The sequence below is a fragment of the Rattus rattus genome, chromosome X (assembly GCF_011064425.1).
Source record: "Rattus rattus isolate New Zealand chromosome X, Rrattus_CSIRO_v1, whole genome shotgun sequence".
NCBI classification, from domain to species: Eukaryota; Metazoa; Chordata; class Mammalia; order Rodentia; family Muridae; genus Rattus; species Rattus rattus.
This window is the reverse complement of record NC_046172.1, coordinates 129,492,427-129,505,467: the sequence shown is the minus strand read 5'-3', so window position 1 is coordinate 129,505,467 and position 13,041 is coordinate 129,492,427. Positions and strand designations below refer to the sequence as shown.

Below are 13,041 nucleotides of genomic sequence, written 5' to 3'. Positions count from 1 at the left end.
ATGCCAGTTACAAAATTCCTACATAAAAATCCGTACCTCCAGTACTTGAGAAGGTATCCTTTGGCGTTTTTTATAAGTGTGGCTGCCACTGGAGCCTCACCTTTTGCTTTGTATGCTTTGAAAAAAACTGACATGGTTATTGATCGAAAAAGAAACCCAGAACCTTGGGAAATGGTGGCTCCTACTCAACCCCAAAAGCTTATAACCATCAACCAGCAATGGAAGCCCGTTGAGTTGCTGCAGAAAGTCCGGAGAGCAACCAGATGATTACTCGCTACTCCTTTCTTCCAAAGAACACTCTATGAATCTAGTGGAAACACTTCTGCACAAACTCGATTTTGATGCCAGTGTGCGGAAATGCTTCTGCTACATTTTTAGGGTTTGCCTGCATTCTTTGGATCCTGCATAAGCAAGTGAAGGTAGCACATAGTCTAAAATGGTTTTTCGTGTTTATTGGTATAAATTTCAATGATTTTTTATTCTTTTTTTTCGGAGCTGGGGACCGAACCCAGGGCCTTGCGCTTGCTAGGCAAGTGCTCTACCACTGAGCTAAATCCCCATCCCCGTATATTTCAATTTTACAGTTGAAATTTTATGTTTGTGATGCTTGGATATTTTCCTTGAAATGTATAAACATGTAAAATTTAGATTACTGCCTGTAATAAATAATTAGATGGCTATCTGTAAAACATATGACTTGTGCAAGAGATATCAAAAATTACTTAACTTTAAAAGTGGAGGGACATCTTTTATGGGAACAAGCATATTTTAAGTATAAAACTTCATCTTTAAAAAAAAAACACAGAAACATTGTGTCTGCTTTAATCTCAGGTGTGGGGTCTGGGACTGCTTCAGTCTGTCCGCAGCATCTGGAGATGATCGGCTTCCTGCTCTGGCATGGTTTTGCGAGCTGTAGATAGTTTCTGCAATTGTGTGACACTGGAAATACTAGCAACTTTTCAGACGGTATAAAATAAATGCTACGGCCCTAATAGATGGGTTGTTAGTTGTCATTTGTTATGGTTTGTTAAGCAATCATGCACAAAGAAGAAACAAGAAGAAATTAGATATCCTGACAGCAAAGATCAAACTTATTCCAAGGAACAACCCTAATCAGCCTGAAGTAGTCTAATGATAACATCTCCCCCTTTCTGACTTCTGCCTTCATTCAGGGATCCCTTTTCTTTCCTCTCTGTCCTTTTCTCTCTCTTATCTAGTTACAGGGTTGAAATGGTGGGGGGAAATTGGGTGGAGAAGGGTGAAAGAAGGAAGAAGCCACAAAGTGGCACCCAGATGTGAGGTTAGGCAGAAGGGGAAATTTGATTTCAAATGTAGAAAAAATGGAAGGGGATGCAGGGGTGGATTTTTTTTAAGACACCAACAAAAACTTATTGCAGCTGCTATTACTTGGATATCTCTTGCTCTGCTCCTAGAGGGGATTTTCTGTTTTCTCTTTTCCTTCATACTATATTGTTTCAAAGTAAAGGTTGTAGAGTTGGCTATGCAACTGGAAAAATTGCAGGTGAAAGTGGAAGCAGTGAGGAGGCAAGGAGCACTGGAAAGGGGAAAACAAAAAGGTTTAGTCATGGTGACTGAGCAAGAGAGCAGGACTTTCCCAAAGGAGGAAAAGGGGAATGAAACTATGCTTCAGGGCAGTCAGGTGGGAGAAAAGCTAAAAGGGCAGGAGAACAGGCTGATGAAAAGCCTGTTTCAAAAGAAAGGGTTAATCTTGAGCCAACTACACTGCCAGAGTGAGAGGAAGGGTGGTCCAGAGTTACGAATCACCCTTAGCTTTCCCCGTTATGCCTGCTAATGGTGAGGAACAAGGTTCTGATAAGATGTGATGGGGGGAGGATGGGGAGGGGGACACCCATAAAGAAGGGGAGGGGAAGGGGGATGTTGGCCCGAAAACCGGGAAAGGGAATAACACTCAAATGTATATAAGAAATACTCAAGTTAATAAAAAAAAAAAAAGATCGATAGTTAACACAGTGGAGGGAAGAACATGAAAATGTTGAACAGTCAAATAGAGCAGGCTTTCTAATGGCACCTGCACACACCAACACAGATAAACACATAATTTAAAAACTAAATTAAAACATAACTTCTCTTTATTTAAATTTCTTATGTTCTTGTTGTGATATGTCTTGGTGTGGGTTTTTTTTTTTTTATTTGATCTTAGTTGAGATTCATCAGTTTCTGGAATAAGCTTGTTATAGACTTGTGTTGTTTATAAAATCTTTATCTTTTAATTTAGTTTTTAAATTATGTGTTTATCTGTGTGTGGGTATGTGCAGGTGCCCATAGAGACCCTGCTTTATTTGACTGTTCGATATTCTCAGGTTCTTCCCTGCACCATGTTAACCATTGCTGTTTTAAATTCACCATAAATTTGGGCCAGAAGGATGGTTTAGGGAGTAAAGACACTTGCTGCCAAGCTTAATGAGCTCAATTCAACCCTGGCACCCACAGAGAAGAAAAGAACCAAATACTACAATTTATCCTCTGACCTCCACATGCACACTGAGATACATGTACACACACACACACACACACACACACACACACACACACACACACAATGTAATTTTAAATTCACCTTAAATTTCCAAATGTTCATTATAAAATATAATTGATTATTTTCTGAAGATCTTATGTAACCTTGCTAAACTCTACCATTAGTTCTAAAAGAATTTCTTCAGGTTGAAAGAATTTTCTGCATATACTATGAGAGTGTAAAGATAGTTTACATTCCCCTTTTAATCATCTGGGGGTCTATGATGTTTACTACTAATTGTCAACTTGGCACAATCTAGGAGCACTTGTGAAGGAGAGTCTCAGTGAGGAATTTTGTAGATTAGGTTGGCCTGTCTGTATGTCTGTGGGCAATTGTCTTGATTATATTAATTGAGGTGGGAAAATTAACCCAGTGTGGGTGAAACCATTCCCCAGACAAGGGATTCTGAAAGTAACAAAAGCTAATTGAGCATGATTATGCTTACATGCCTGGTTATAGATATAATGTTATCAGCTTTCTCAAATTACACACTGTGACTTCCTCATGATAATGGACTTTAACCTGAAACTCCAATCTAAAATAAACCCTTTCTCCCATAAGTTCATTTTGTCAGTATATTTTATCATAACCTCTGAAAAATATTTAAGGCACCTTCCAAAGGACATTATATGTTCATTTTTATATAGTAGTTTCCTGCAACATGAATTCTAGCAGAGGAGTATCTTCCTCACCGTCTACATTGTTAAAATCCTGACCTTCATATTTTATCTACTGAGATCAACATGATTCACATATCTAAAAGAAAATAGGAATGCCTAGAGGAAAAAGATTATTTACTGACAGCTAGAAGACAGTGACTTTGGATTGAACAACAGAAAACAACAAAAGCCAAAACAAAAGAAAATGGATAGAAACATTCTCTAGTGCACAAAACACTTGTAGGCTGGAAGTAAGATGAGTCAGGCTAGTGAGATGTCTTGGTGAGTAAAGGTGCTTGCTATCAAGTTCGAAGACCAGATGTCAATCTCATCACACACACACACACACACACACACACACACACACACACACTTAATTTAATTGAAATATAAATTTTGAAAGGAAGTAGGATCATGTGTATCTCCACAGAAGCTTAATATAGCCATATTAGACTTGGAAGGGTTTTAGGTAAGACATATGAACACTAGGTAATTATGAATGGTGGGAGAGAGTAGCATGAGCTGAATAGGATTCCTAAAGGAAACAATTGTATGAGACATTTTCTCAAGCTCATCTAATTTACTGAAATTTAATGTAAGTAGATATGGAAAATAGAAGGCCAGTGGGAAGGCTGAGAGGTACTAAGGAAATAACCCCTTACTCTACCCAGAGTGAATTGGAGCCTGCAGTACCCTCCACCTCAGAGATAATGTGCTATGCATAATGCCCTCCGTTTCCCCCAGACCCAGATTCAATGATATCTAAGTCCCTCCTACATTCAAGGCTAGTTGCATGGCTGCTGATCAAACAAAACCTAAGGGAGTGGCCTCCCCTACCCTAGATAGATAGATAGATAGATAGGCAGACAGACAGACAGACAGACAGACATAGATATAGATCAGGAGACCTGGAATAGATCCCTAAGCAGTGTTGATTGAGAATATGAGCAAAAAAACACCAACACATATTATTGAAATTCAACAAGTGACCTCAAACACCAAAAGATGGAAGAAAATGAAAGCTCCTCCTCCCAACGCAGCTCCAAGGTGAGACAAGCTGTCCAAAGACTCCTCCTATTCTCCTTGACTCCTTGGCCCTATACATCTATCCAGTCCTCTCCTGGAACACACACCTCAGGCCATAAGCCCTTCTATAAATGCCCGGTTTTCAATCCTTCCTCCACCTGTTTTCTGCAAACTAAGCAGAATTCTGTTATTCTTCCAAATACTCATAACACCAAAGACAACAGAAACCATCAGAGGAATTTGAAGGAGAAAAGCCTTAGAACTCAGAAGCCCTCCTCTTAATCTTAAGAAAGGGAGAGGGTCAGTACCATCTGCCCACAACCAGGAGCTGAAAAGTGGAATGAAGATAAGTTGTGGCAACCAAAGTAGAGCTCCATTGTCTGGAGGAGGACCTGAACAACAAATAAGGTAAGAGCAAAATAGCAGACCTCAGAACCATTTAACAAATATCCAGAGCCCTGAGTGCTATGCAATGGCCAACCACAAAGAAATGATTTTTATAGCAAGTGGTCAATGACAATGAAAATAAAACCAAGCTCTTATGGCAAGGAGTGGGGGGAGTGAGCGTGTAGGAAAGTTAAGAAGTGAGTTCTATGGAATTGGGTCTCTGAATGTTAGGTCCACAATGAACCAGATATGCCATATAGTGATCAGGTCAGAACATGCTACTGAAAACCAATTTTGCCTTAATACCTTGACCCATAGAAGAGAAAAAAATTGGCATTCCTACTCCTATGTGTATGTAAAGGGTAAACTGGTAGGCGTGAGCTGCAAATGGGAATGTATTTTGTAGCTATGATTAATGTTTAAATCAGGTGAAGCAGATTACCCATAGTTGGGTCACTCTCGTACAGTCAGTTGAAAGCTTTGAGAGATGGAAAACAAAGCCTCTTAAGGTTTCATTTCTTTGAGATAAATATCCACCAGCTCAATTTCAGAGCTAATGCATATGCAATGTTAATAGGAAGTACCATGTTCTTCCTCAGAGTGACTGGTGGTGGTTTGAATAAAAATGCCCCCCACAAAAATAATAATCATGGGAGGCAGAGAGAGGAAAGGACCTGGATGGGAGAGGGGAGTGGGAGGGGAAAGGGGAACAGGATCAGACATGGAGGGGGAAGGACAGGAGAGAATCCCAGAGGTCCAGAATAAGGAATATGTATCCTCAGGGAGTGGGAGATTGAGGGACCCTCTAGAAAGTAATAGAGACCAGGGAGGTGAGAGACTCTCAGGACTCAATGGGGGTGACCTTAGCCAAAATGCCCAACAATAGGGAGGGGAAACTTAAAGAGACCACCTCCAATAGATAGACAGAGCCTCAAGTGGTAGAATGGGTTACTAAATAAGAGTCAAAATTTCCAAAGCAGAACTGTTCCTGTCTAAAAGAACTGCAGGGTCAAAAAAGGAGGCAAGACTAAAGGAAAGGCAGTCCAATGGAAATATATAAATCAAATATCTCCTTACACGTAAATGTTTAAATAAATTGTGATCTATTCAATGAAATGTATTTCAATAATAAAAATAAAACAGTGAAACATTAAACACAATGTGAATTACAATACTGGAAAATCTTTTAATTATAGAACATTCTAGAAAATGCAGAACAAATTTATGAAGCCAGAATAATGGCTACCTAGGATAAGAAAAAGAATAAATAGACAATGGAATAGGGAGCTTTCTGAGAACAGAGAAAAGTTTGACACCATAATTGTTTTAATACACACAGCTTAGGCATCTGCCAAAGCTCAATACAGTTGAGTTTTAACAATTCCAGCATTTGGAGAGTGATAGCAAGAGGATTTAGAGTTCAAGGCCAGCCTTGGTTACACAGTAAGTTTAAGGCCAACCTGAGCTACATAAAATTGTGTCTCAAACACAATAACTTCAAGAAAACAGGCTGGTGAAGGGTTATTAAGAGCTAGAGTGTATCTCTAGCACGTGCAAGCCCTGAGTAAGAGAATCAGCACTAAAAGGATAAATGATTAATTAATGTCATGTGGAATAAAAAATATTAATCAATGTTTTAAAGGGTAGTAAAACATTGTAAATATTTATCATACATCTTCCTTTATCATCGAAGTTGATTATACTTCATACCGGAGGCTCTGCATTGCTAATAATACTCTATGTAGACTTGTGTGGTGTACAACTGTATGCTAGCTTCATAAACACTGCTAAATTATACTTCTGAGTTTCTGTTAGGATGTCATACTTCACACATGAAATTTTTGAATAAATAAACATATTAGGCTGGCGAAATGGCTCACTGGTAAATGTGCTTGCCAGCAAGACTTGCAACTTCTTAAGATTCCCAGAAGTCACATAAAGGTGGGAGGAGAGAATTGAGTCCACAAAATAGTTATCTAACTCCATTCCCTCATTATAATGTGTCAACAACAAACCAAAGTAAATTACACCAAGCTTCACCCTGGAGAACTAATTGGGGTTACTTATATAGAGTATGAGTGAGGAGTTGCTTATAGGAGCATGGACACTGCAGAAGCTAATGTATTAGAAAATTTTGCTCAGAATGAATGATGGATTCCCCCTAGTCACATTGATAGAAATTCATCAGTTAACCTTTCCCATCCTATATACTCTAGCACCTCCAAAGACTTCAAGACCATGTGCAATTAGAGCAGAATTGTGTACAAGCGGCTGGGAAATGTGGCTAATATTCCAGTAAGGATCCAATGGCTCTCCCTATATCCTCCTACTATTAGGGAGCATCAGTGGTTAACAGGCTTGATGAGGATACTCTCTTGTAAGCAGGCACAGCTGCTGAGCTGTGAAGGTAGCAGCTGTTTGGCTCAAAGAATGGTACTCTATAACAGAAACCATTGTTTAATGAATGTCTAAAATTGTATAATGGGCAAATTATTCCTGGGAATACTAACATGCAAGAAGATGTCAAAATGAAGATGAATCATTTCAGATAAGCAGCGACTATATAGAGTGAGTAATAATGAAGAAATTCTTGATTCATAGAAGAAAAATGAGATACAATAACTAAAACAATAGCAAATTTTTCTAAGATGCTTGTGCAGTTTAAGAGGAAAGTAGAGAGAGCCAGTCATTATAGTTTTGAGGAGCTAATTTTGAATGCTGAATGTTTAAAGAGCAAACTTGAGCTCAGGAAACTAGAAAATATGAAAATGTGTTTTAAGTGCACTGGATGTTCAATACAATTTACTTGAATGAACAATTAAGTGAACAAAAACAATCAATATGCCTCTTTCTATGTGTTGCCAAACACAGACTTATTTTTAGTCCTATTCTCTAGCTCACCTGGAAATGGCTTTGCATCCTTGTTGGACTGGCAGTGAGGACAGTTGGAAGTGGGGCTCCTGGCAAAGGAGCCTAGGAAAATGCATTGAACCTCTGTGGTCTGTGAAGATTGGACAGCCAGAGGCTCAGAGTTTAATACATCTCCAGATATTCTGGAGCATGGATTATGGAGCATGGGCTCTTCTGGCTGTGCTCTCCTTGGTTCTTAATATACCCAGTGACACTGCATTGAGAAAAACAGACTTCTCCTTTCCAAGCAGGTATCAATTTCAAATAGTTTCTTTCATAGGTGTGAGACCTTGTATCTACTATGCTCCTTCCCCATTCCAATTCTGGGACCCTCTCCCAGAGCTGAGTAATGTCTGGATTGAAACTGTGCAGGTCTTTTATGTGTTTCCACAATCTCTGAAATTTTATGTGTTTCAGTCCTCTTGTGCCTGGAAGATATGGTGTTTCTCTGGAGTCATGCATTACTTCTGGTTCTTATAATATTTCTGCCTCCTCTTCCACATAGATTGTTAAAACTTGAGAGGTAGGTTTTGATGAAAACATCCTCCCATTTAGAACTGAGTGCTCCAAATCCTCTCACTGGCTGCATGTTGACCAGTTGTGGGTCTCTGTTAATTCCCATCTACTGCAAGGAGAAGCTTCTCTGATGAGGGTTGAGTGATGAAATGATCTGTAGGTATAGCAGTATGTCATTTGGAGTCCTTTTATTGCTATGTTTCTTTAGCAAAATAATAGTATTTGGTTTTCTCCTAAGTCTGTCACCTAACTGGTCTGAGATTCCTAGCAGTATTAGGTATGAGTTAACATCTCATGGAGTGGACCTTAAATCTAAAAGTGGCTGGCTACTTCCATTCCCATAACAAGGCATTTTCAAGCCAAAGATTGCTTGCTTCTTTGCCTCATGTATGCCTCTTCATCTTTAATTATCATAAAATACGCATAACTTGGAATTTATCATTTGAATTACTCTTTAGTAGTAATTTATTTCACTTAGTGAAATGTCTTCATTCATGTGATATATTTGTCATATATCACTTTTTATAGTCAAATGCATCATACTTTGTTCAGATCTTCATTTACTGATGAACATCTGGCTCATTATTTCCACCTCCTGATTATTGTGAATAATGCAGAAAAAACAAGGGCGTAAAAAGAAGTGGAAATTGTATTGGTCTTGAATCTTTGTTTCCTTGAGAGAGGCATAGCAGAGACCTTTTTTTCTTTCTTTCTTTCTTTTTTTTTTGTGACCCAGCTTGTCCTGGTTGCTCCCACTAACTTGTGCCAACTTGGCGGAGGACTGGTGTTTCTGCTGGATCAAGCCGCCACTGCTGATTCATGTTTGGTATCCTGACACTACTGAACTGGACTGCTCATATCCTGACAACAGAGACTGCAATCACCCCAAACAGGCCCACACCCCCTTGTCCTATTTACCATCTTTCTCTCCTACCTTGGACAGTGGGTTAGAAGGGAGGTTGAGACATTTCAGAACCCTTAGGTTTTGAAAAATCTAAGTCTATAGTAAAAAGTGTCGTTATGATCTGAATTCAAATCTTTTGAATAAGTATCTATAAATAGAATTAATGAATCTTATGATAATTGTACTTTTAATTTTTTGAGGGATCCCTATAACTGTCTTCTATGGAGATTACACCTTTTCAGAACCCAAAAGCAGTGTACAAAGGTTCCAGCTTTTCCAGATTCTTAGCAACACTTGATATTTTCTATTTTTTAATGGTGCCATTCTGATGGATAAAGTGGAATCTCATAGTGATTTTGATTGGATGATGGTGCTGAGCATCTTATTAGCCATTGTGTGTCATTTGTTATACATTTACTTTAAACTTTTTATGCTACTTATGTGTGGGAAGGGGGTATACATGTAGATCAGAAAACAACTTACTAGAGTCTGTTCTCTCCATCATATGGGTCCCAGGAATCTAACTTTGTCTGGTTGTCATACTTGGAGATAAGTGTCTTTACTCACTGCACCATCTTGTCAGCCCCATATATACTTTATTCGCGCGAACTTATACACAATGCCGAGTCTCATAAAAACAATATCAAGTATATCTAACTTTGTCCATATTCATTCCCACTCTTTCCCCTCCCACTAGAGGAATGAGAAAAGGCATGCAATATATGCTTTTTTGAGTTTGGCTTATTTCATGCAAAATGATTATCTCCAGTCACACCAGTTTGCCAGCAAATAACATAATTCCATTCTTCTTTGTGGCTGAATACAACTTTATGGCATATGTTCTTTGGAAAAATAGCTACTTAAATCATCTATTTTAATTTATGTTTATTAATGTTTTGATTCTGTGTAAGTGCACATGTGTGCAGGGCCAGAAGAAGGGATTGGATGTCCTGGGACTGGTGTTAACAGATGGTTGTGAGCTGCCATATGGATATTGGGAAACAAACTCAGATCTCCTAAAAGAGCAATGTATCCTTTTAACCACAGCTCTTCAGCACGTCCTCTTTCTAGTTTTAAACATAAAACATGGTTTTTGTCTAGTTGTAAAAGTTATTTGTGTGTAGTCGATAACAGATATATTATAAGATATATTAGCTACAAATACTTTCTGTCATCTCATTGATTGTCATTTTACTCTAATAATCATTTCCTTTGATATATAGGTATGTTTTATTTTTGAAGTAACCTATTTATCTAATTGTTCTTTGGTCATGTGTGTGTTTTGATGCCATATTTTAGAAAGCTACCATACCTGAAGTCATGAAGCTCTTTTCTCCCATTTTCTTTATATGCTTTATAGTTCTGTCCCATAATTTAAGCCTATTCATTTTAAGTTAATTTATATACATGGTATATTGTGAGATTCCAGCATGGTTCTTTGACTTATGTATATTCAGCTGACCCCAGCATTATTTGTTTAAATAGCTCAGCTCTTGAAAGATGTTATAGCTACATGTGACTCTGTCTATGTTCAAGCCCAGAGTCCACAATATCCATAAAGTTTAGAGAGTCTCTGGAATTAAATTTGGGAGACTATATATTTTTTTCTTTTAACAACCTCTAACTGAAATTTAGCTTTACCAAAAAAGGGTGCAAACAGTAAGACACAAGATAATAATAATCAGGATTTTGTCATCAAGAGAAATACCTAGTATCCTTAGATAACAGTAATCATAGCAGCAACTCTTTCCAAGTATCAGTACTTTGAAATTACAGTAATTAGCCCTGTCACTCATTTTATTATTTGATGCATTATTGAAGAGACATAAGTTTTATTACAAAAATCATGCAGTAAGAAAAATATTTTATTAGTTGTATTTCAATTAAAATTATTTCCTTTCAAAATGTATCTATTTTATTTCACGTATACAGAAATGTCGTTCTTCTTTGCCCAGACAACCAAAGAGAAGATTTGGTGCCTGTTCAGAATGGGAGGAAACACATATAAGTGGATACAGTGCATTCAGTGATTTCTGTGCTGTGTACACTCGGGACCATGGAAATCCAGGAGACCATATCACTCCAAATTGATCACTCATTGCTTAGAGGTTTCTATGTGGTGAGGGTAGCACGAATGATTCATAATTCTTGCAGGTTCTGGCCCTGCTCATTTGTTTGCCCCTTCTGTGCAGAGTCATAAGATACAGTAAAAGCAGCCCTGCCCACTTTGGTAGCGGCAGATCAGCTCCCTTCCCCCTCTTCTGCTGATAGCAGATATGTTCTGCTATAGGAGAAGAAATGCTGCATGAACTCTCAGTAACTATGGAAATCCCAGGGTTTCCCTAGCAACAGCTCCAAATGGGTCTTGTTGCTAAGGAACACAGGGATTTCCCGGGCTACCAAGGAACAAAAGTGCTGTAGCTCTAGGGCATAAATGTGAGCTCAACTCTTGAGTCTGAGCCCCCTGGAGACTGATGTTTACCCTCGATTCTGATGCTTTCAGAGTACCCAAGGCCAAGTGAAGTGAAAACAGAAGGGGATACACAGTAGGCAAGGGAATCCTGAGTAGGTGCTGAGGAGTGCTATTGATGTGCAAACTATCAGAGAAGTCTAAATGTGCCCAACAGATGCCTAGAAGTGGGAGATATTACATTTTGGAAATTAACTCAGTTTTGTAGCCCAGCATTTGACTGTTCATCAAGCACATTCTCTGGGATAATCACACAGTACACGCACACCTGTCCAATTTCAAGAGAATGGAGATGGCTAGAAGCTAGGCTGATTTCATGGTTGTGTAATCTGGGTAGTCACACATGGACGCTACCTACTTAGTTTTAAGACTCAGCTGTCACTGACTTAAAGGGCTTAATAACTTTATTTTGGTTGTTTGTGTGACAAACATACAAGGTCATGTGTGTATCTCCATGTACAGAGGCCAGAGATCACCATCAAGTGTCATTGTCACTTTTGAGTCTGAATCTTTTATTGAACCTAGAGCTTACCAATTAGCTGCATTAACTGCCCATTAAGCTCTCAGGAGCCAACTGTTTCTATTTCCCCCATCCAGTGCCATAACGTGATTTTATGTGTGTTCTAAGGATCTAAACTCAGAAACTCAGAACCTCAAGCTTGTGCAGCAAGCACTTTACCCACTGAACCATCTCCCCCAACACCTTAACATTTTTCACTGTGGGCTTGGGACCTTCCCTAAGGCATATCATTTTCCACATGGCTACAATTTCTGAAAATTTCTTTTTTTTTTACATGAATATCCCAAGGTGGGATGACTGCCCAACCTGGATCCAATGATGCTGAAAGACCCCAGCTTAGCAGCAGTAACGCCATTTTGCAAGGCTGTACTTAAGATGACTGGTTCAGGAAAAGGTTAGAACACTGAGTACACAGCGGCTGCCAAAGAGGATGTGTATGGTTGAAGGCCTGGCAACAGGACGACTGCGGTTGAGCGCCTGACAATGAGAAAAGCCCTGGGAGAGGTCCCACACCCTGGTGGGGGGCCGAGTCAGCCGTTATGTTCCAGGAAGGTAGCTAGGGAACTTGCCCCCGGGCTGAACCCTTGCCACATTAGAATCCACCAATTATATCCCTGTAACCATGCATCTGCTTCTGTATGCTTGCTTCTGCTCCCAAGAATCCTATAAAAAGCCCATCCTTGGTTCCGTGGGGCGCGCCAGTCCCCCGAGTGACTGAAGCGCCCACAGGTGCCTGTGCCTGTGTATCCCGACAATAAACCAAATCCTCTTGCTGATTGCATCCTGTGGTCTCGGTCTGGTCATTGAGTTAGAGGGTCTCCATCCCGAGGGAAAGTTCTCCCTGAGAACTTTTCAATGCTTCCACACATTGATACACACATGCCTGTGTGTCTGTGTCAGAAACAGTCCATTTCCTAGCATTTCCTCTTACCACCTTAGCCAAAGTGCCATATGCATGAGTCTATTTTTCGGGTAGTTGTTTGTCCACCAGTCCGTTGACTTGTTTCTGGGTCTATAGACTATGCTTATTTCTCTGTGACTTTCAAACATGCACACATTTCTCTTACTCCCATCTTAGTGTCATCTTGTCTG

At 39.3% G+C, this 13,041-nt stretch overlaps 1 protein-coding gene across 1 annotated transcript; it reads left to right on the top strand.

The window, feature by feature from the left end:
* On the top strand, positions 1-458 carry LOC116888225 (normal mucosa of esophagus-specific gene 1 protein-like). The gene has a single exon (XM_032889514.1). The coding sequence runs from the start codon at positions 1-3 to the stop codon at positions 265-267; it is 267 nt and encodes an 88-aa protein (XP_032745405.1). The 3' UTR covers positions 268-458.
* Positions 459-13,041: the final 12,583 nt, after the last annotated feature.

What these genes read in the sequence shown, in the direction of transcription:
- LOC116888225 (XM_032889514.1), top strand. Translation starts at nt 1, where the DNA reads ATGCCAGTTACAAAATTCCTACATAAAAATCCGTACCTCCAGTACTTG.